Below are 25,182 nucleotides of genomic sequence, written 5' to 3'. Positions count from 1 at the left end.
TTAATGCTAAGGGATGAGCTCAAATTTTATCCTTACAGCCGTGACTGTAAGAGGAAATCCTCTTTCGATATGTTTGGGTGGGTATTTTTTCTTTTTGTTTGCTTGTGTAGATAAGCCTTCTCTTCAAACATAGCTGTGTGCTGGTTCCTCTGCACACTTGTGACTTTTTTTTATTTTTTAATCTTGAATCCTAAAAAGCTAAAAAAACAAGTGTAAAGATTGACAAAAAAGCACAAATAATAAAAGGAAAAAAAGAAAGACAAAATAATGTAGTAGTAAAATAATGAAAAATTGTTGTAAAAGAGGAATAAAAAAAGGAAAAAAGTGCTTCCCAAGAGAATGGAAAACCTAGAGAAGCTTCGGCGATTGAATATCAGAAGACAGGGAATAAAAATACTAGTACCGAGGATAGTATAGCTTCTGCTATACATTAGGCTTGATGACTTTCAACTGGCACGCCTACTGGGACAACACTCTCTTTACACTTCCCTGAAATTTAGAGTACCTGAAACACAAGCAATCAACAACAGTCTATGGTCAAACAAAGTCACCAGATGCTAAATAGCGTTGGTGCTTTTCCTTTTTGGCATTAATTACAATTTTCATTCTTGAAAGCTTGTCAAACACTTTGCTGAATCCTTTAATGATACTGCAACAAAACGCGCTTGAATGAAGGCGCATTCTTTCATGATTATCCAGTACTGAAGAAGTGCCACCCTGTGGTGCCAGAAGTGCATCCTGTGGTGCCACCACTAGAGGAAAGAAACAATGAACACTGATTCTAACTTTCTATAGAATATTATCCAATTTTTCTTTGATCATACATTCATCTGTCAATGTTGATTTATTTTACTCATCCTAATTTTTTCAAATGCTTTGCTCTCTTTAATATACATATATCTATCTATAAAATTTCAAAAACAAAACAAAATCCAACACTTATGAATCTATAACCTTCTATAGTTCCCATGAATGGCTATAGTTTACTATATTTTATTATAGCTCCCATGAATGGCCGCAAAACCATGCCAGTAAAAACCAGGATCGAGACGCCAATGAAACTCTAAAACAACAATACGGGCGGAAATATCAACTCAACATCATCATACACCACCTTTACCACCCCTTATGATTCAGACCTGTTTTCATAGGATACCCAGGGATCTTTATCTGAAACGCACTTCTCTCGGTGGAAAAAGGCTGTGATGACCACAGTTAATCTTGACCTAATACCCCCAAACCGACTTATAGTCAACTGGTGGCTTTTGTTTTCAGGGCTGTCAATAGAATACCTCATAGCAGTAAATCACCTCCACCACGATCCAGGACTACAACCAGAGGAAAGATTCCAACTGGCATCTGCAAGTGCCAGGTAAAGATGCAAATCAGCTTGTGTCCTAAATAAAGTTCAATTAAATAAGTAATCTATACAATTTTTTTTAGCAATACCAGGCTATAAAACAAAATGGCTTCCTTCCTGTTGTCGTAAATATTGGGTGAACACCTATCAAACCATTTGACATTTCTGATTCTTCAACAAATATAGAACTATCAAATGAATATTGCTTACCTTCTTCTTCTTCTTCCTTTCCCTTTCTTTTTCATTTCCAGTATTTAAAAGATCATCATTTCGAATCCAAACGTTTTCATTAATTTTCTCCTCATTTCAGTTCAATTCTAAACTTAAAATATCTTTAAATTAAAACAGAATTCATTTAGTGTCTGTTCTCATAACCTGAGTTAGTGGGAAACACAAATTGTCACCTTTTTTGTACCTGCTCTATGGTTTTATATATGCTTTTTTTTACTAAAATAGCCTGATAAAACGAACAACTTCTATATTTACCTTGATTGTTCTATCACCGGAAGCTGAAACTATATATTTCTCATCGAAATCAACAACATTTACAGCAGCTCGATGACCTACTAGAACTCGCCTTAAATTGATCTCGTTCGATGATACCATATCCCAGACTGCAATACTTCGATCCTATAGAACAAATACTTTTATTAAATGTTTATAGAAATAAGCCGGCAAGATTCAAGTATCTACAGTAACGGGTCAGTTTTTTTTTTTAGTATATCTTTGCCCTTATGGAATTATATGGCTAATTTTTTAGTTTTCACCCTCATTTTTACTTGATTTGGAAAAATTGGCTCCAACTTTGAAACCCCCCTCCCCCGGAATTTTGACGAAATTACGCCACTGCTTACAGTAAAAAAAGAAAGCTAGTGGAAAGCCAAGCTGTCTTTACGACCAACTAGAAAACACTATCATGAGTAAAAAGTAAAAATTTAAAAATTTACCACGCTTCCATTGCTACTCAACTTATCTCATAAAACTCCATTTGTAATTCCGTTACTGCCATAACCAAAATTAGCAGATAATCCCCAGCAGAAGAAGTAGAAGAAAAAGTAAATCAAGGAGGCACACTTGTGCCTCTATAAAGAGGCGACCCATCACAATGTTAAGCGATTTCAGGTCCTAGAGGTCGCAGAGAGACGGCGGTAATCGCATTTTGTAGCCCAAGCTCAAACTAAGAAACTTGCAAAATTTCATCCTCCTTCGACTTTATCTTCATGGGGTAAACTGGGCTGGAAGTTTGGACCCTCCCACCACAGCCCCCCTTTAACGTTGTCCGATTGGGCTGAAATTTATAGGTTAAGCTTTCCTAGGGCCCGGGAGCTTATCCTCGAATTTTCAGCTCAATCCGATCACTTTTTTTTTCTTAGCCACGCCTACAGGCCACAGTTGGCAACGGATCCGGTTGAATGAGGACTCATTCGAAGCAGAATTCGACCTGTTAGGGCCTTTTGATATTTTCAGACCGAAAAAATTATCCCCCGAATTTACATTTACGAAAAACCTTATTTTTTTTCAAATAATACAGATAAAAAGGTTAGACATGCTTTTTTATGAAAATATCTGCGCTTAAATTTTCATAAAAAAGAATGTATAACCTGTTTATGTTTATTATTTGAAAAAAAACTACGTTTTCTAAAGAGTTAAAGAGGCTGAGTTACAAGGTCAACCCTTAAAACGTATAGGGATTAGGAGGCACAGTTGGGGGGGCTGTTAAAGAGGCTGAGTCACAAGTTCGAACCTTAAAACGTACAGGGATTCGGAGGCACCCTGTACGACGTGATTTGAGTATTCAGAAATTAAAAGCCTTAACACAAGAATGTTCAAGAGCGGGGGGTTGGGGGCGGCAGCCCCCCAACTTCAACTCCTGACACGATCAGCTAACAGTTAGTCAAGCAATAATAAGTAATAAACTGTACAAAAACGTGCAGAAATTATTTGAAAAAAAACTACGTTTTCTAAAGAGTTAAAGAGGCTGAGTTACAAGGTCGAACCTTAAAACGTACAGGGATTAGGAAGCACAGTTGGGGGCTGCCGCCCCCGAACCCCCGCTTTCGCAGCCTTTAAATAAAAAAAAAATTTTAAACTGAAAGTAAGGAGCGACATTAAATCTTAAAACGAACAGAAATTATTCCGTATATGAAAGAGGCTGTGCCCTCCTCAACGCCTCGCTCTTTACGCTAAAGTTTGACTTTCTCACAACTCTTTTTTTAAACAATAAAAACTTTAGCGTAAAGAGCGAGGCGTTGAGGAGGGCACAGCCTCTTTCATATACGGAATAATTTCTGTTCGTTTTAAGATTTAATGTCGCTCCTTACTTTCAGTTTAAAATTTTTTTTTTATTTAAAGGCTGCGAAAGCGGGGGTTTGGGGGCGGCAGCCCCCAACTGTGCTTCCTAATCCCTGTACGTTTTAAGGTTCGACCTTGTAACTCAGCCTCTTTAACTCTTTAGAAAACGTAGTTTTTTTCAAATAATAACAACCAAAGGTCACTCAATGGTTTCTTTGTTCCTATGAAGTACTTGTGTGCAATATAGTTTCGAATGTTAATGGGTCCCCATTAACAATAGCTTATTAGAAATAAGCTTTATTCTAGAAAATAAGCTAGAATAAATATCATACTTGCTCAAAAAGGGATGATCCTCCCACAAAGATTGGCTCAAATGATCCCCCTCCCCTCTGGAAAACATTGGCCTAAAAATTTGTTTTTATATCCCCCCTCCCCATTTGTTCTGCTAAATTAACAAACTCAGAGTGAAGCAATTTTCACTCGGTAATCTGAATTTGTACCATACACAATAATCTTTATTTAATCCTGAAAAATCTACAAAATCTATGTAATTATTCATGAATAAATATGAATTTCCCTCCTGCTCGAGAAAAAAGAGAAAATTAAAAAATGAAATAAAAAATAGTACATTATTAATTATGATAAATCAATTATAATAAACAACCCTATAAATAATAGTAAATGAATTTTATAATAAACTGAATTCTATATTCTGCATTATAATGAATTCTACATTACATATTCTACTATATTCTACATTACATGAATTCTAACTCTGCATAATAAAATGAATTCCATAGAAGCGGAAAACTTTTTGTGTTAATTGATTTACTTCATCTTTATGTCAATTGCAATACTTAATGCAGCTCTCAGAGCTGCAGTATGGTATAAAAGTCGATTACCTATATAATTAACAGTAGGAATATACTAGTATTAAATCGTTACAGATTTTTTTATATTTAAAATTGTTTAATTCATAGTTGTTAAGATATGAGAATCAGAGACTAGAGAATGATAAATAAAAAAGAAGAACAACGTTAAACCAAAAGAAAAAAAAAGATAAATATATAAAGATAAGAAGGTAAATAAAAAGAAAGAGGAATAAGACGACATAAAGAGGCAAGGGAAAAGTGATAATTATTAACAAAAAAAATACAGATATACAATAACATAATTGAACACAGTAAGGATAAAATTTGAGCTCATCCCTTAGCATTAATCCGAGGGACCAACCCCATCTAAAAAAATGAGAGCTTAGAAATGTAGATTTACCCCCCACCCCCCTCTAACCCCCCGTTCTCAGGATAAAATGCACATCAGAAGAATCAACTCCCCAGAAAATCAGGTCTGTTTGCACTATCTGTAATGGAGTCACGAAGTCTTCTCATAAAATTGTGCTTTGAAAATTACCTTAGAGCAAGTGACCATCATTCCTGCTGAAAATCTAAGATGTAACACAGCTTCACAATGATGAATGAGAGTGTTGACCAATTCACCAGTTTGTGCATCCCAAACTCTAACTGTTGCGTCTGAAGATCCGCTGATAATCACCCGTCCGTCATATTGCAGACAGAGAACAGAACCAGTATGACCGGTCAAAACCTGAAAGAAGTTAATTCACAGATTGCTTCCAAAATCATAGATCATTATAACTAAAAAGATTGCCAACTTCCATTGCCCTAATCAGGGTTGAAGCAGTAACAAGCAACCTAGAAAGAGACGATCACGTCCCATGCTAGAGAATACAATAGCCCATGACCCCTAGAAATAGTATCAGATCAAAACAAGAAGTGCACTATTAGAACCACCTTGTCAGAAAACCTTATATAGGAAACTTACAGTCCCTTGGCTTGAACAACAAGGAAAATCCAAAGCACAATATTCTTCGTTAAAAGCATTTTTTCCGCAGGTAGCAGGGCACTGGAACATCATGAAGAACTGTTTAATCGCTCATTTTATAGGAAATTGCTACATCTAGTGCCTTTTGTAATTAACAAAAAACTGCATTTCCGTATAACACTTGAGTAACAAATGTTAAAATAGGATTTCATTTTTAATTCCATAAATGATCGATATAGTTCTTTATAAATGGTGCCTATGTAAGTTTCATTGGTATCATTGTTGTTGAGATAGCACAAATCTAGTAAATAACAATCCACGGCCCATAGTAACTGTGAATATATAAATGTAATGCCATCTAGCAGTCATACTCAGAAAACCATCGTTTAATATTCATATTGCATCAAGTTTTGAATCATATTTATACTATCATAATAGATGATGGTTAAACTGACAAATTTTACCGCTTCCAAAACTCAAGCCTTCTGCTTGAAGCAACTAATGCATTCTGAGATAACACTCACCAATGTCACTTTGTAGTACTCCAAGAGAAACTTAGATGGCAATACAAGTCATTTTGCTAGAAAACTGCTGAAGCCACTAACTATATTAAGCTTAGTAGTCTATGCTCTCATTATTATTAATTTGCTACAGAGAGAAGCGAGAGCAGAGCTAAAAAAGTATTCGAAACTTCTACACCAGCTCTAGTTTTCATGAAGAAAACAGATATCATTTTGCGAAAAGTTTGAGTATTACATAGTATAGAACATCGCTTCTCAAAATTATGATCGCATAAACAAGGGGTCAAATTGGGTCATACAAATTAGATACTTATCAATGAACTAACCTTTTATTTAATGATTACTATATGATTTTATTTTATTCATGATTAATATTTTGATTATTTGACTTGTATTTCGGTCAAACGCTCCAATAAATACATATAAATACGAATATAATTTATACAAATATACATTTGTATTTAAACAAAATACAAATACAATTTATGCAAATAAATTCATACCTACTCAAAAAATATAAACTTAGATAAAAGAATAAAGATGCGTCACTCGACAGCAAGTGAAATTATCCAACTTCAAATTAATTATTAATAAGGGCGCCATGTTGTGACATACTTTACTTTTAATATATCATATGAGGAGAATAGAGAGGGTGTATCGTTAAACATCAAAAATCAATGGTTTGGCGAGAGAAAGCTTTTTAAAGGGGCTTGCCTCTTTCAAGATTATATTGTCACTTCTTTCCTGTTTCTAAAGTTATGCACTTATTATATACAGTCTTCTTCTTTCTTTCTTCTTCTTCTTTCTTGTTTCTAAAGTTATGCACTTATAATATACAGTCTTGAGAACAATAAAATATAAAAGCATTTCTTTGAATAATCTTTAACTTATCTTTATTTTGATGGTTTTTAGACCAATTAAAAATCTATAAAACAGTAAGTTCTTAGTATTGAGCTTGGTAACACACATAAATTTGGTAACATACCAAATTGGTAACATAAATTTGATTATGCTCATACGGGGAAGGTACATTCATTTGTCACAAACAGACAAAAATAAAGTCAGCAAGACTACAGGCCTAATGTATTCCAAGCCCTTTCCCCCCTTTTTTTGCCGTAATATGCTGTGGCTTAAACATTTGACGTAAAATGACTAAGTTGAATTCTGGATCTTTGAAAACTTCTTAACTTAAGCATCAGAACCATCGTGAACCATCGAAAGTTGAACCATAGATGACGTATAAAGAAAAAGCTCAATATTTTAAAGGTCAAGAGAGTCACGGCTGTTAGAGGAAATCCGGCTTTGTCCGGCTGGTTCTCCGTCAGCAACACAATAAAATTTGTCTCTTGAAAAAGTTTGGTTCCCACTAAACTGCTACTACTTGGCCTTCACCTTATAAGCGTATAGCCAAGTCCCTCTAATTTTTAAGCTTATATCCACACAGTGGCGTCATTTCACAAAAATGTAGGGGGAGGAAACGGGACAGAAAACATTTTCAAAGTTTAGCGGGTGGCAATTTCACCATTTTATTTTTTATTTTAAATCGGGCTATATATTTGCACATTAGGGGGGGGGGGGAGCATACCATATATTAAATACGTAGCCTAACCTAACCCAACCTAGGTACCTTTTATTCCCCCTAAACCCCAAAAAAGTAAAGTTTAAATATAGTTCCCGGAGTGACAAACCCTTTATTTTTTCATTACCTGGTACATGCCTATCTGCTCTCGCAATACAATTCTCAAGGACTCATCACTTTCTACACAAATACTATATATATATATATATATATATATATATATATATATATATATATATATATATATATATATATATATATATATATATATATATATATATATATATATATATATATATATGTATATATATATATATATATATAGATATATAGTACAGTTTTCCTGATGATGTAATACTGTGTTTCTGTGTCGTGTCACTTATCAGTTCTTCTAGAATCTAAAATATTTTCTTAATGTAGGTACAATCTAAGTAGCTGATCAATAGTTGTAACTAGTCATGAAACATGGCTAGGACCCCTTAATGTTGTTTAATCCCAAGTGAATCTGAACAGCTAGTTGGCAATGCCAAATCCGCCCCTCCATGCCTATTTTCAGATTGGGAGTGGTTTGCAACGAAGTGTCCTAGAAAGAAAGGAGTTATCAGGCCTCCGACAGGCTTGGGTAAACCAGGAGGGGTGACGTCAGCGAATGATGGTTTCCAGGTCAAACTTCTGTCCGCGGCGTTGTCTAATTATTTCGGTTGCGTAGATTCAGTCCGAGTGTGTCTTATGCACCCGAAGTCGAACGAATTCAGAGCTTGATTTCTGGATACTTTTATTGGCCATATTGCGCGTCCGTAATAGAAGGACGGAGCGGGAAAAGGATTAATACAATACGCTAATACACTCAGCAGTATATAAATAAATGCAATATATAATAGCGAAATAGACATAAAATACAATTTATACCTTTACACACTGCAGTGAATTTCTATCCCATATTTTAATTGTATTATCCCTAAGCCCTGAAACAATGCGCTGATCATCATACTGAAGACAGTAAACACCTTTGGAATTTTCTGAACGGCAATTTATCCTTTGCAATGTATGTCTTCCACATTTCCAATTATCTTCTATTGTCTGCAATAAGAAAATCAAATATTAAGAGTGATATGATTACCTTTTGCCCGAAAAGGGGAGGGGGTGGTTTTACAGGATAATCATTACCGTGCAGGCAAGGCCGTACCCAGAGGGGGGGTTAGGGGGATTTGATCCCCCCCCCCGAAATGTTTGTCTGGCTCGTAAAAACGTAACAAAAATGGATATAAACAAATTTTGTATGCGTTTTTTGAGGGTTTTTTTTTGTGTAAAACCTCCCCCGGAAAATTTTTTTCTGAGTAAAAACCACTCCAAAAAAAAATCCTGGGTACGGCCTTGCATGCAGGAGTGGATTGTTTTCTAGTTGGGTCACTGAAACTCTATGTTAGTTTTCTTTGACCAAATGTTATAATGCCACAACTTTAATGGCCTTACATAATACCCAACTTTTTAAAAAGCAATTGGCTAGAAACATTAAAGGTGAACTTCACTGTCTTTGCGTTTATGTCTTGCGCAAATTGAATGTCTGATGCACTTGGAACTGAGCGCAATTTTTTTTAAGAAAAAGTAGGATTTAGAAGAAAAAAATCTCTTATCAGAGAAGAAGGATCATAGTGGCTTGGCGACTAAAAGAAAGGGCCTCGCGTCTCAATTTGTTGTTTGAATTTTTCCTAAACTTAATTCATCCGGCAGACGTAGCCCTTTAAAGGGGGAAACAAGCTATTATTTACGATTATGAAATCTGAGGCATAGGTAACGTAAGCTACTAAGCACTTGCGTGTTATAGAGACCACACCAAAGAAGTGAAGTTAGGTTAATCCGGTACTGGTGCACTATATGGGCCTTAACAAGGAAACCAGTCACGAAAAACCCGTTTTTGACGGGTTAATTCAAGAGACCACTATAGAGTAATGCAATGCTAAGCGTGGTTTTCATTCCTTTTATGATATTTAAACTGTTGGTTTTGGGATTTAGGGGGGGGGGGGAGGTACCTAGGTTAGGTTAGGTATTTAGTATATACTATGCTTTATCTCCACCCCCTAATGTGCAAATATATAGCCAAAATTTGTTTCTAAACTATTATATATTCATCCTATTTTATTTCATTAGTATTAACCAAACTTGACTCTTTAGAAAGGCCCATATAATGAACCAGTACCGTTTACCCTAATGAAATATACCAAAATATGACGAAAATATAATATTTTAGTAACAAAATTATGAAACTACAACAAAGAATCATGGAAAGCAGGCCTCCCAGAACGCATTATATTAAATACCTAACCTAACCAAATTTATATATTAAATATTTATTTAAAATATTCCTGCATAGTAGTTTATTTGACTGAGACTAAGCTAATTATCTCCAAATTCAGACATAAAAACCGGTTTTCTCAGATCAAGAGCTTGAGTGTGGTCGCTATAACACGTAAGTACTAAAAACATTTTGCCTAAATATAACCTACGAATAAAACATAACAACTATAAGCCACCCAAGCACAATTTCTTTGCTCAAAGCATCAGCTCCTTGTTCAATAAAATTATTCCAATATATCTTTGTAATTTTTCAGGGTTCAAAGGGCGATTGCAATATTGAATTGCGTTCAAAGCGCCTATTGAAATCTGTGGAATCAAATATCTGTTTATACGGGACCCGGAGTTCGAACTAAGCAGCAGCAGCCCAAATTTGATTCCTGTGATGAGATTGTGCGATAGCGTCTCCCCATAACAATCCAAAGAAGAAGAAAAAAATATCAGGACAAATTAACTCTTTCTAGTTAGAACCATCCTTAAACGTGCTACGGAGCTGCGATATTTTTAGCTCTGTTAATTAATTAATTTTTCCAACTGTAATCACTGGTTAAGGAAATGTCGCAAGGAAAGATTTAAGGGAAATGGGAACATAGATAGAAAGATATTTATTGGCAAAAGAACTGTCACAAACCCTAGTGGGCCGAATTCGTATTTCTTAGCAAAAATAATACAATAACACCACATAGTTACCACTGTAACGAAAACACAACAGGTAACAGTCAGAAAATACAAGTCATAAATATAGGTCATAATTATAAAATATTTTATAGGTCATAATATAAAAAGATAAAAAGGGTAACAAATAAAATAACCAAATATTCAAAAATAAAAAAATAATATACACAAAACAGTTTAAATTTTTGGCAAACTTAGCCTACGGGTTATGATTTTATTTGTAAAAGAGGGAATAAAAGTTTTTTTATAACGTAAGGTAGGAAAGGGTATGGGCGAAAGGATGGGGACGGGTTGGGACACTATACGGGGCTGGCGATTTCTTATGGGTGAGTGGCGGCTAGGAAAGAGGTTTTCAGAACGGGGGTTTATTTGTGCTGACTTCCCAAAACGGAGGCATACATTTTTTCTTCTGGACTCGAGGGTATCAAGTTTTTAAGTTTCAAGGAGGTAGGAATATGGGATCTTGCCTTCTTTATAAATAATCCTCAGGGCTCTTTTTTGAATATTTTCGATTTTTTTGGTTGCTTCAGGACAAGCGTACTCGACCAAAGGACGTACAATAAAAATATATACCTTTAGTAACTGAGATGGGGGGCAACTAAATTTATTCAGAAGCTTCAGAAGAAAAAGTGACAAGTTTGCTTGACGGAGGATGTTATTTACATGGGTGTCCCACTTCAAATCAGAAGATATGATGACACCTAGGAGTTTTAAGGAAGAACCTGAAATCTCAGGAGGAATAGGATGAAAGAAAAGAGGAGGGGACTTTAGAATTTCCTGGGAGGGTGTAAAGAGGGAGGCTTTGAATAGATTGGGATAGAGCAGTGTGCGTAGCTGTGTTATCCTCAGGCGGCTTGGTGCCGCAATGAGTTGTTAGCAGCAGTAGTAGGAGCGGTTTGTTGGTACAATAGAACCAACATAGACAGATAGAGGGGAAAAGTTTGACCACTAGACTTAGCCTTTGACCGTTTATTTCTATTTGCTTGCGTAAAATTAATATTGCTGTCAAACTGCGTACAATAAAGCATAATTTCTTTTTTTCATTAATTAATTGCAATTAATTAAATTCAGCTGTATTAAACGCCTGTCAAGTCTGATCATAATTTGCAGCAAGATAATAAATTGCACTAAAAAGGACCTAGCTCGCTGCTGCCAAAGTGTCGACGCACAAAAAGTCACCATCCTCAAATCGCCGCCGTGATTTTCTAAAAACTCGTCCTACATATGAACTTGAGCGATTATAGAATCTTATAAGATTTGATTTGAAAAAGTACAAATAAAAAAATTCTGATTATCAAACATGGTAAACCAAAAGATGATAATGAAATTATCCATAATTTAAAAGCTTTATAAATAATTAGAAGTTTTATATAAATCAAAAAAGTTTCAATATTTAACAAATAACCCTCAACACGCAGTTCAACCTGAATACATATTTAGGCCTGAAGTAAAAACCCGTTTTCGTAACAGTGCAATTTACAGATGAACAATCTGGCAACATCCCTTATTCATTAAGTGGAAACTCAATTGATAATGTTCGACTAATATTCAAGACAGAATAGCACACTGTTTGGATCAACTTTCACGGTCACAATTGTTCTCAGGATATCAAACAGGCTTTTTCATTTTCTTCTTTATTTGTGTACTTGGGCATTCAACTTATCCAACAGGCTATGAATTCGAAATATTAAATAGTTTTGAAAAAATAGATGCACTAAATCTTTTTTAAAAGACTTAATGGAGGCAGTGGCGTCAATTCACGAAAACTTAGTGAGGGGTAGGCAAATCCCCCTCCCCCTTCCAATTGACGCCACAGAATGAGGAGCCAGAAAACAGACGCGCCCTCTTTAAAAATGAGAATGAAACTCAGGACCGTTGAATTTGGCGCGCTGCAGTCTCCCCTCTCAAGTCACGAGCAGAAGGGAATGAAGCTGAGTATTAGTACTTTCAAAAAATTATCGATACCCACCGATTATATTTTGTGTGCCCAATTTGAAGACTTCTAATGCGAAAAGAATGTATACTGCAATATTAGGCTACGTATAAGGAATGAGAAACTTCATTTCGTTAAGGTTATCAGTAGACACTTATGCAGTGGGAGAGGGAGCTCCATGCCGAGGCCCTCATGAAGTCCAGAATTTTTCTGAATTTATTGGCACTTTTTACACAAATTATAAAAAAATCGTTTAACTATTGACCCCCCCCCCCCACCCTTCATATTTGAAATATAAAGTATCAACTTTCAACAATCAACTTTCATAAAAGGATTAATGCTAAAGCGAAATACAAATCTTCTAACACTCTTAAACAACCTCCCTGCATAATTGACTGAAGAGGGATATTCACTAGATGTTGAGAAACTGGTTGCTCCGTCCATTAAGGCAGTGGTTCTCAAATTGTGGTACGCGTACCCCTTGGGGGTACAAAAAAATTATTTTAGGGTGTAGGCGGCCGGCCAAATAAAATAACCCTTTAACTCTAGGACTGGTAATTTTATTTATACTTTAGCTACAGTTTACTTAGTTCCGGTAACTGAGACGGGGTACCTAAAATATTTTGTGGGTAAAAAGGGGTAAAATGTCTAAATAAGTTTGAGAACCACTGCATTAAGGTATTACTGCACAAGAATCCTTGCACCTAAGGGATGGGGTGGGATTACCATCTCATAGACAAGAGGTCAAAATTAATTATAAGCTCGTGTATAAAAGAACATTCGGTTTATTAATTGATGATCTCGATCAAATAAGCTTGCCTAAAAGGCCTTTTCTTTTTCACTAGTTTACCCTTCTTTATCGTATTAAATATAAAGGACAAGTTTTTTTTTCAACTGAAAGTAAGGAGCATCATTGAAGCTTAAAACGAATAGAAATTATTCTGTATATGAAGGGGGGGGCTTCCCTTCTTCAACCCTCTATCTTTACGCTAAAGTTTGATTTTTTGTCCTGATTTGTCCTACAGTTCTTTTAAAATACTTCTCATTCAAAATCAACGGCCCTTGTGTTTAATTCGTCTATCCTAAGGAATCAGGACAAAAAGTCAGATTTTAGCGCAAAGAGCGAGGGTTGAGGAAGGGGAAGTCCCCCTCACATACAGAATAATTTCTTTTCATTTTAAGTTTTGATGCTGCTCCTTACTTTTAGTTCAAAAAAACTAGTTATTTTCTAGATAATTTCTGACCGTTTTTAAAATCGTACCAGGAAATCCCCTTCCATCCCCTCCCCCGAGGGTAACATTTCTCCTGGAAAACTATCCCATAAACTTTCCTCCCCTCGGAAAATTCTCCATTTAGAAAATCCTCCCCCTCCTCCCGGTAGAAAATTACCCGACAGTTTTCCTACATTTCCCTATAATTAAGTCAAATTCTATATGTGAACAATATGTGCAAATTGCGTAACTTACATCCTTTTCCCCATGGAATATAGAAGGTCATGTTATCACCAAAAAAATAATTATTAGACATTGCAACTATGCCGAATCAAATGGATATCTTAAAATTTTGATCAGACGCATTTAGAGAAAAATCGGCGTGGGAAGGGGACTAATTGCCCTCCAATTTTTTGGTCACTCAAAAAGGGCACTAGAATTTTTCAATTTTTTAGGGCTATTGGTACGATACGACCACCCCCGGGGAAAATAAGAATAAAAACAAGTAAACCCGCAGTCGTGATCTTTGTTCTGCCAAAAAAAAAGGTAGATAGGAGCTTGAAACCTCAGCAGTAGGGTTCTCTGATATGCTGAATCTGATGGTAATATTTTCATTAGAATCACTTGACTATTTGGTGGTGTTTCACCCTTTTTCGAAAATCTGGTAAATTGTCTCAGGCTCGTAGCTTTTGATTAGTAAGATTAAACTTAATGAATTTTATATATTTGGAATCAGCATAAAAAATCCAATTCTTTTGATTCATCTATTGTTATCAAAATTCCGCTTTTAGAGTTTCTTTTACTATTGGGCCGAGTCGCCCCTTACTTATACGCTCGTTACCATGAACTGTTTCATAAGAACTTATGGAAGGTATGCTCGTATAAACTTCAGAGAGGGTTCATTTGAATGAAAATTAAAAGTTGTAGTTCATTTTCTCAGAGTGAAAAAAGATTTAGGGCAAATAGCCCCTCCCACCCTTCACACCTTGGTCGTATTGTAAAGATAAGTCCATCCAATAATAACTTCAGGTGATTATTTTGTTAAAATAGTTCAAAAGTAATATACTTAAACTCGAGGGTTTACATAAACCCTCAGGACCCAGGTACAGACGTTGCACGTTATACCCTTGGGATATATATGGTTCTTATAGAAGTGATACTCGAATAAATTTCAGAGAGGGCTCATTTGATTGAAAGTAAAAAGTTCTAGTTCACTTTTAAAGAGTCAAAAGAGACCGAAGCTAAATCTAGTCTCCCCACGCCCTTTTTCCCAAAACCCATCCGATAAAAATTTTGAGATAGAAATTTTGTTAAAAATAGCTCAAACATCAGATAATAAAAACCCCGAGGTTGAAACAAACCCATTTTTTCACTTTGATATTGTTACTTTGATATCAGTTTTGTTACTTTGATGAATATTTGATTTTTTTTTTAAGTTTGATTTTGAAATAAGGAATTTTTAAAAACTTCAATTTTTTTGCAATCAAAAACGAAAAAAAAAATTATTAAAAAAACTCTCTTAAAAATAAGTTTTTCAAAGAAAAGTATAGGCCATTTTAAACTTAAGCTCAGCAGGTACAAATACCTTTTAAATTTCAAACTCAAAACGAACAGATATTAAATTAACAATCATAGCAAAAACATACAACAAGTAATAATATAAATTAATAAATAGATCTTCAAGTGAGTATTGCTTAGATTGAATATGAATATCAAGCTTAAAACGAAAAAAATATTTTCCTATTTAAATATAAATTAAACTAAAAACGAATAAAAATTAAATAAACAATCCATGCAAACAAACATGCAATAGATATTAATGCAAATTAATAAATTAAAACTTAAAACGAGTGAAGCTTAAATTGAATATGCAAATCAAGCTTGAAACGAACAAAAACCATCACAAACAAGAGTTTGGGTATGACCTCCTTCTCTCACTGTAAAAGTCTAAAACCTACTGCGTCATTGGCGCTTTACTGAAAACTATATGCGTCTTGAACAGCCTTGGAAACTATAAACAACACCAAATTGAATATTTGATGTATAATGATACTAATTGTTGAAAGATACATCAGTTTAAGAATTTATTTCACTGTAATTGTATTTTATTTTCAATACTGTAAGAACTGGAAAAGAAAGTATTTGTAATATAATCAGTTTTCAGTTAAGCGCCAACGACGCAGAAGGCTTTTGGTTTTTATTTACAGTTAGGAAAGGAGGCAGTTCCAAACAAGTGTTTATAGGGAAACTATATTCGTCTTTAACAACTTTAAAAAGAGGTAATAAATTAAACTGAATATTTGATATATAATGATATTAATTGCTGAAAGCTCATCAGTTCAAAATGTTACTATAATTTTAATGTTTATTTTCAATATTAGGTACAAAAGAAAACATTTGTTATAAAGTTAGTTTTCAATAGAATGCCACTGACGCAGTAGGTTTTAGACTTTTACCGTGAGAGAAGGTCATACTCAAACTCTTGTCTGTGGTGATTTTTGTTCGTTTCAAGCTTGATTTGCATATTCAATTTAAGTTACACTCGTTTTAAGATTTATTTTTTAATTTACATTAATATCTATTGTATGTTTGTTTGCATTGATTGTTTATTTAACTTCTGTTCGTTTTAAGTTTCATTTATACTTCAATAGGATTTTTTTTTTTTCGTTTTAAGCTTGATATTCATATTAAATCTAAGCATTACTCGCTTTAAGATCTATTTATTCATTTATAGCGTTACTTATTGTATGTTTTTGCTATGATTGTTCATTTAATTTCTGTTCGTTTTGGGTTTCATCTATTCTTTAATGGTAATTTCTGGTCGTTTTGTGTTTGAATTTTAAAAGATATTTGTATATTCTGAGCTTAAGTTTAAAATAGCCTATACTTTTCTTTGAAAAACTTATTTTTTGGAAAGTTTTTTTTAATTAATAACGGATAAAAATATTTATAAAAGCGATACAGAAATTGAATGGCGAATCAGCAAATGCCGACTTTCCTCAAAGTTCCCATATTTCGTGATTAATCTACTTGGACAAAAAATGCACTTTGAAGCAAAAGATTGTGTACGTGAGCGGGGGAGGGTGTTATGTAACCCCAATGTGACGCAGCTGCATTTTCCGTTACGTCTTATTTTACTCCCCTTACTTCACAAGAAGTTACGATTAAATATGATTAATTCAAGAAGATATGATTAAATTGAATCTAAATACTCGAAGGGCCACACACATACGGTTTTTTTTTTATATGACCAGAATAAGCCCCGTATCTGCGGTATTAAACCACCGTAAGAATTTTTTTTTTTTACCTTTTCGTAAGTTTAGATTGAAAATTGGTCAAATATGGTTATCAGTGAAGAAAAAAGGTGATCAGTGAAGTCATATATTATAGATTTACATGAAACTAGGAGTACTTCACGGCCGAGGTTGCGATCTTTCACTTGTGCTAAATCTCATGTCACTCCAGATGCATGGTTCATAAATTTGGAGGTAGACAATATGATTACAAAGAACATTTTATTAGATCATTTATTTTAAAGGAATCGAAAACACAATTTATCATAGGCAGCGCAATAGCACTGCCAAAGTAAAGAGCGATGCGGGCACAATGTAATATTTATTTATTTTTTGTTTTTTAAACCAGGCACTTCGCATAGAAGGGGTTGTCGTAGAAACTTCGAAAGTGGCTCATTCGATTTTAAATTGAAAGAGCTGATGCCCTTTTTAATAGTCAGAAGTGATTGGAGGGCAACCAGCCCCCCTCCCTCAACTCCCATCATTTCCTAAAACACATCTAATCAAAATAGCCATTTTGTTCAGCGTAGTTGAAAGATACGGAAATTATATCTTTGCGGAGGACAACCCCCCCCCCCCGCCACAGCCCTCAGGGCAAGGCTTGTAAGTTATGCCCAGGGGGCATATAAGGTTCTATGGAAAAGGTGGTTGTATAAACCTTGGAGGGGGCTCATTGGATTGGTAATCGGAAGTTCTAGTGCCCTTTTTAAGAGTCAAAGTGATCGGATGGCTTATACGTAGTATTTTCCCGAAATACATCTGATGAAATTTCAGATAGCCATTTGTTCAAAAATAATCCAAATATCACAGGCAGCGCAATTACGCTGCCTCAATAAAAAGCGATGTGGGCACATTTTTTTTTCTTTTTTTTCTTTTTTTTTTAGACCAGGGTACCTTGTATAGAAGGAGTTGTCGTAGAAACTTCGGAAGAGCCTCAATCGATTGGAAACTGCAAGTTCTATATTATTATATATAGCAAGGACATTGCAATTCCTTTTTAATATTCGAAAGTGATTGGAGGGCAACCAGCCCCCGCCCCACGCCCATAATTTCCCATATAGATCCAATCAAAATTTAGACATAACTATTTTGTTCAGCGCAGTTGAAATGTCCAGTAAATATTTCTTTGAAGATTAAAACCCTCAGAGCCTTCAGGGCAAAGGTTGAAGTTATTCCCCGGGGCATATAAGGTTTTTAATGGAAAGAGTGGTCGCATAAACATCGGAGGGGGCTCATTGCATTGGTAATTGAAAGTTCTAGTGCCCTTTTTAATAGTCAAAAGTCATTGGAGGACAAGCAGCCCCCCCCCCCTTGTCCATCATTTCCCCAAACACATCCAATCAAAATTTTGAGATAGCCAGTTTGTTATGTATATTTGAAGGATTAGTAATTATGTCTCTAGAGATGACACCCCCCCTCCCCACAGCCCTCGGGACACGGGCTACAAATTGTTTTATTTGCCCATTATTAACATTAACGTTTTTATAGAAAGAGTGGCCGTATAAACTTCGGATCTGGCTCACTCAATTAAAAACCCGAAGTCCTAGTGTTTTTTAAAATTCAAAAGTGATAAAAGGGCAACTACTCCCACCCCACATCTTCTTTTCTCCAAATGCATCCGATATAAATTTTGAGATACCCATTTTATTCAAAATAGTCCGGAGATCATATAAAAAGACCTTCGGGGTTAAAACAGCCCCTAAGAACCCAGGGCAAGGGTTGTAAGTTATACCCCGAAGGCAAATAAGGTTCTAATGGAATGGGTGGTCATATAAACTTTGGATAAGGCTCATTTGATTGGAAATTGGAAGTTATGGTGATATTTTTAAGAGTCAAAAGAAAATTAAGTGCAACCAGCCCCCCCCCCCCCTCCAACGACCATCACTTTCAAAAACAAAAATCCAATCAAAATCTTGGGACGTCTACTTTCTTCAGCATTATTAAAAAACCCTGTAATTATGCCCTTGGGGACGTCAACCCCCTCACAGTCCCCAGAACCAGGGCTGTAAGTTAGGCAATTCGTTCACTGTTTACATATAGTATATGTTATTTTGAAAATTAAGCATGTGTAACCTTTACTTTCTAAAAAGACAAAGGGCATTCAGGTGAGCCTTTCATAGAGGGTTGAAGGGAGTGTTGAACTAAATCAAAACACGTTATATGCATATGGGCTGTCAAACGGGCGTAACTCAGGAATGAGTATATTAATTTGGAGCTTTCAGGAAATGATAAGGGAGATGATCAATTGACCAAAAAGGTAATATTTGTACGCTACTACTACTACTACAACTACCACGACTACTACTACTTCCTCTAATACTACTACAACCACAGTACTACATTTAAAATGTGGAAGGGAAACCTGAACTAAGTCAAAAGACACTATGTGCATGCACACTGTCAAAAGATCGTGTCTCAAGAATGGAATTGAGTATTAAGCTGGAGCTTTCAAAAAATGCTGAAAGGGGAAGATCAATTGACCATAAGGCAATATGTGCATGCTACTACCGTTGCTACACTTACTACTACCTCTATTGCAACTATTAGTAAGGCTATGAGCATTAAGATAAAAATCACAAAAGTATATAAATATACAGGTAGTCAAAAGGATAGATCAGCAATATCATAGCAACAACTAATTGTAATAAGTCAAAACCTTGAGGACTTGATGAGAATGATACTTAAATCACCAAAAGGCAATACATATACTATTAATAGGCCTACTATCATTACAGTTACTGTAACTAATGACGCTAAGGTTACTAAGGTGAAACTTTTAGGGAACGTTTAGGAGGATTTTCAATTAAACGAAAAAACTATATGCAAGCATGTTTTCAAAAGGGCATATAAGCAATATCATAGACAGCGCCGCTCTAAAATAGCTAGAAATATCCCTGAAACTTTTAAAGGAGTTAATTTGACTCGAGATTAAAAGTTCTAGTGCCATTTTTAAGAGTAAAAAGAGATTGGAGGGCAATTAGCGCTCCCCCCAAGCCCATTCATTTTCCAAACACATCTACTAAAATTTTGAGACAACCATTTTGTTCAGCATAGTAGAACAGTCCAGCAGTTATGTCTCTAGGGATATTAAGTACTTACACCCCCGCAATTATACAATTGGCCCATTATGCTTTAAAACTAAATGTTGCTTTAAAACTAAACCAAAAGGCATTGTGTTGTCAATAAGAAACCTTAGCAATATATCAAGAACGACTGGGGGTATTAATTTGAAACTTTCAAATTAATACGCCCAGTAATAGCAATAGTAGTAATAGTACTATTACTACTTCTGCTCTTACAATAAAAAAAATCAAAAGAATGTAAGTGTATCCAGGTTGGCAAAGAGCATAGAAAGAATTTTTTGGGGGAATGATATTAAGTTTGGCTTTTCAGATCAACCTGAAGAGGTATAAACATAAATTAAAAAATACTATTTGTCAGGATTAAAACTGTTGAAAAAGTTTCTCCAACATAGAAATAAACAGCCAAATAATGGAATCTTATGGGAAAAAAAGAAATATAAAATATTATTTCCCTGAACAAGACTATGTCAATAAAAAACGAAAATAAATTAATTTATAAACTTTTTCCACAAGACAAGTTTTCAAAGAAAAGTTAAGAGCTTCACTATGCCAAAAATGAGCAGAAATAAAGTCAAATAACCTTCCAAGCCTAAAACTACCACAAATCACACCAATAAATAAATGAATTTCAAAACGATTGAAATTACAATAAATAACCAAGTCAAACTCAAAACGACCAAAAATTAACAAATATTGGCTTCTCAAGTCCGGAACGTAATTTGCACTTTACTGAAAACAAAATAAATTAAAAATGTTTTCACTTTTTTTACTTTAATAAATAAAAAAATATTAAAACTTAAGGGAATAAATATCGGTATATATATATTAAACTGGCAATCCATGGTCTTTTTTCAGTACTGGACTTGAGAAGACATGGGGGTTGTCAGCCCTACTCATGTTAATTTTTGCTCGTTTTTAGTTAAATTGCTTGCATACATCTCTCAGTGCCTGCAACTTCAGCATCTGGTGGAAGTACATTTAGTGTTGATGGGTACTTTTCGCGAAAGCAGTGCTCGAGTGACAGCAAAGGCATTTCAACTTCGAATGTTCTTAGTAAAAACATTTTTAGGTCGGGTCTTGCTTTAGCCCATGTATAATCTTTTTCATTAATCCATATGATTAGATATTCGGTTTTAGGTGTTTAACCCCGCCCCACCAACGGAAAATACCCTCGATAAAGTACATCCTCGCTGAAAGGAAATTATTCCGAAAATTTACTCCCCACTGAAAACTCTCCCAGACAACCCTACCTGCAGAAAAATCTCCCGCGAAAAATGTCCGTATGTTTCCCAATACCTATCTGTAAGCAATGGACAAATTACAGAACTTAAGAAGATACTTAAACTTCTACAATGGGGTTCTCTGATTGTTTTGTAGTTAGGGAGGGAGGGAGATGTCTTAAAGGGTGCATTTTAATACCAAAACATCCCAGCTCTCATTAAGCTATCAGATAAATACGAAATTAGTTATAAGGGAGAGACCAACCAGTCGCGGGGGGGGGGGTATTTTCCCCAGGGGATATTTTCCGCGGCGGAGGAGGGGGGATTAACACCGGCCACCAAATATTCAGCGCAGTTTCATAAACTAAAGAGATTTAAAAAATGGAAATATTTATTAAGACGACTATTTTGTAAGTAAAAACAGTCGTAAAAAACAGAAAAACAGAAATGTTTTTTTTAACGTTTATGTTCTGTTCTTTAATTATCCTTTTTTACTGTTTATGTTTTAGCCAAAAAACAGAAACGGCGCCGACCCCTTAGTCCGAAGAATCCACAGCCGTTCAATATCAGACCTTTCAAATAAATTCAATTTAGTGTGAGGTTACGCGTTTCGATTCTGTAGGGATGTACTTCGTAAGAGAAATATTTGAATAGAGACTAAAATGCGCGAAATTCTCAATATTTGACCAACACTCAGCGGTTTTAAGAATGTGAGAAAATAAAGGGACTATACATAAAACCAACTGTGGTTATATTTTTGTCAGCGCTACATTGATTTGTCGCTAGGAAACTTTTACACTACGAAATTAACAAATAGAATGTCTTTGTTCACTTAACACAGAGCTTAAAAAAAATTAAATATCCGCTTGCCCTTGTATTTAAAGATATTTTGCATAAATAATAGTAATTTATTTTCCAACTAAAATTTAATATTCAACAAATAATTCTATAATAAAGGTATAATTAACTAAATCGTAGTTTCCATAAAGTATAATTGGGTTTTATATATTACTAGAGACAATACAAATCATACTAATAATAATTACTATTCTACAAAGAATACTATCCAAAATCACAGTTTAAGATAAGATTTATTCATAATTAAATAATCATACAATGGATATATTGTGCTAATCCCCCAAAGGCTCATAGACCTGTAAAACACGCAACGAAAGGATTACTAAATAGTGGTTTAGAAGAAGTATAATCGTATTTTATTCCATTTTCATTGAACTTTCTGACAAATCAGATTTCTATTAGCCCACGTCAAGGCTTCAAGTCGCAATGAGCCGAATTACAAATTGCTTTCTCGCAACAAAATTGACGAAAATCTTAAAAGGAAGAATATGTAATCTCAATTCGTGCGCAGTGGTAGGAGAGAAATTCAAAGGGAGAATTTAAAATAATTCTATAGAAATTGTACATGGCGATCCTTATAATTTGTAGTTCGATTCATTCAACTAAGACGGGTTCAGTGTTACTAGCCGATTAGTCAGGATAAGCTCCCCATTTAGTAACCATTACCAGAAATTGTAGAACACTTGAAACACAATTTTACGTGTTTAGAGCAAACAATAATAAGAAACTCGGGCTCTTTTGTAGAAAGCGGAAGCTCGCGAAAAGTGAAGTTTCGTTAACGCTAATGAAATAAAACAAGATAGAATAAAAATATAATAGTTCAGAAACAAATTTTGGTCTATATATTTGTACATTAGGGGGGAGGGAGGGGTTAAAGCATAGCATATATTAAACACGTAGCCCAACCTAATCAACCCAACTTAGGTACCTTTTAATCCCCCTAAACCCCAAAAAAATAAAGTTTAAATATAGTTCCCGGAGTGAGAGCCCCTTTGTAATGTCAGTAGAAAGGCCTCAGGAGGTCCCACGAGTACCACGTGGTTTATGGTTTTCTCAGTGAGAATGAAAAAACAGGAATTTTCTCACTTGAAAAAACATGAATTTTCTCACATTTATGGATGTTTCCTTGGATGGTTATGTGTGTTGGTCAATTTATTTGATGTTTTTCATTGAGGTCAACAGCAATTCATGTCTGTTTTATGGTTTTTGTCAGTGAGAATGAAAAAACAGGAACTTTCTCACATTTATGGATGTTAACAGCAATTTATGTCTGTTTTTTGGTTTTTGTCAAGGAGAATGGAAAAACAGGAACTTTCTCACTTTTATGGATGGTTATGGGTGTTGGTCAATTTATTTGATGTTTTTCATGGATGTCAACAACAATTTATGTATGTTTTATGGTTCGTTGTCAGTGAGAATGAAAAAACAGGAACTTTCTCACATTTATGGATGTCAACAGCAATTCATGTCTGTTTTATGGTTTTTCTCAGTGAGAATGAAAAAACAGGAACTTTCTCACTTTTATGGATGGTTATGGGTTTTGGTCAATTTATTTGATGTTTTTCATGGATGTCAACAACAATTTATGTATGTTTTATGGTTCGTTGTCAGTGAGAATGAAAAAACAGGAATTTTCTCACATTTATGGATGTCAACAGCAATTTATGTCTGTTTTATGTCTTTAGGCGAACCTAACCTGAGAAATTGATTTACATAATCGGCGGGGGAATTATTGATTCACGAAGGGGAAGTAAGAAACAAACATGGCTTCTTTGATCTTTAGGCTAACCTAACCTGAGAAATTGATTTACATAATCGCTAGGGGAATATATTGATTCACGAAGGGGGAATTAAGAAACATTATGGCTTTCTTTAATCTTAGGTCTGAGGGATAAACGTTCTTTAGGTCGGAGAGAAAAATTAATATTCTATTTTTAAATAGGGATTCATTGATCTTTACTGTCAGGAGTTAGAAATGACATCACTTGTTATCTTGGAATTATGCGGGAGGCTAAAGAGATAGAAATTCTATTTTTAAATACGGCTTCACTGAGCTTTAAGTCGGAGAGATAAATTGATATTCTAACGAAACCTTAATAGTGTAGCTAGGAACATTTATGAGATGAAGAGATTAACGTAGGAAAGGGTTTCCTAGAAATTTGAAAAGTGAAAGCACAGAGATGCCAAAAACAAAAGGCACACGCTGAGATTACTTTTAGGGGATTATTTGGGTGAAACGGTTTTAGACATTTTAGGGAATTATTTCGGCGAAACAGTTAGACATTTTAAAAGATGATTTTAGAAAAGGTTTTAGAAGAGGTTTTGAGTGTGGTCGTTATAGTAAACAAGTTCTAATTGAACAGTGTCGTGAGGTCCTCTACTCCAACCCCAAAGGGCCCCGATCGCCCTACCCCAATCCAAAGGGCTCCGATCCCCATACCCCAATCCCGAAGGAAGCCCACGGTCCCCAAAGGTCCACCGGGCTCCCACCCGGCCCCCCAGACCCCCAAAGGCCCTCCCAGGGCCCTCAAAGAGTCCCCTCCATATTTTTTAATACTTTTTTTTAAGGCTTTATTATATCTTTTCAGAACAAGTTATTTTCTTAATATCCATCCTAAAACCCATTTTACAAGTTGAAATGGGCGAAACCGTTTTAGGCATTTTAGGGAATTATTTCGGCGAAACAGTTAGAGACATTTTAAAAGATGATTTTAGAAGATGTTTTAGAAGAGGATTTGAGGGTGAAACTCTGTGGTCGTTATAATACACAAGTTTCATTTGAACAGTGTCGTGAGGTCCCCTACCCCAATCCCAACGGCCCCCGGTCCCCCTAATGCACATAGAGCCCCCAAAGACCACCGGAACCCCATCCCCCCCATTTTTTTAAAATAATTTTTGAATTTTTTTAACATGGTATTTTTTTATATAAAACCTTTTCCAACTTGAAGTACTTATCTTTTTCACTC

General features: G+C 35.0%; 1 protein-coding gene across 2 annotated transcripts in view; it reads right to left on the bottom strand.

Annotated features, from left to right (window-relative positions):
• The window catches only part of slmb (beta-transducin repeat containing E3 ubiquitin protein ligase slmb), a 149,865-nt gene that overhangs the window by 24,804 nt on the left and 99,879 nt on the right, over positions 1 to 25,182 (bottom strand). For both annotated transcript variants that reach the window (XM_089093617.1, XM_089093618.1), the window contains 3 exons: positions 8,501 to 8,671; positions 5,063 to 5,254; positions 1,847 to 1,990 (listed from right to left, as the gene is read on the bottom strand). In XM_089093617.1, the coding sequence (XP_088949743.1) occupies positions 1,847 to 1,990; positions 5,063 to 5,254; positions 8,501 to 8,671 (507 nt within the window). The remainder of the gene's footprint in view (positions 1 to 1,846; positions 1,991 to 5,062; positions 5,255 to 8,500; positions 8,672 to 25,182) is intronic.

Source organism: Artemia sp. Qi Xiang Cuo, chromosome 8 (genome assembly GCF_049724085.1).
Source record: "Artemia sp. Qi Xiang Cuo chromosome 8, ASM4972408v1, whole genome shotgun sequence".
Lineage (NCBI taxonomy): Eukaryota > Metazoa > Arthropoda > Branchiopoda > Anostraca > Artemiidae > Artemia > Artemia sp. Qi Xiang Cuo.
This window is presented reverse-complemented; position numbering and strand designations above follow the sequence as displayed.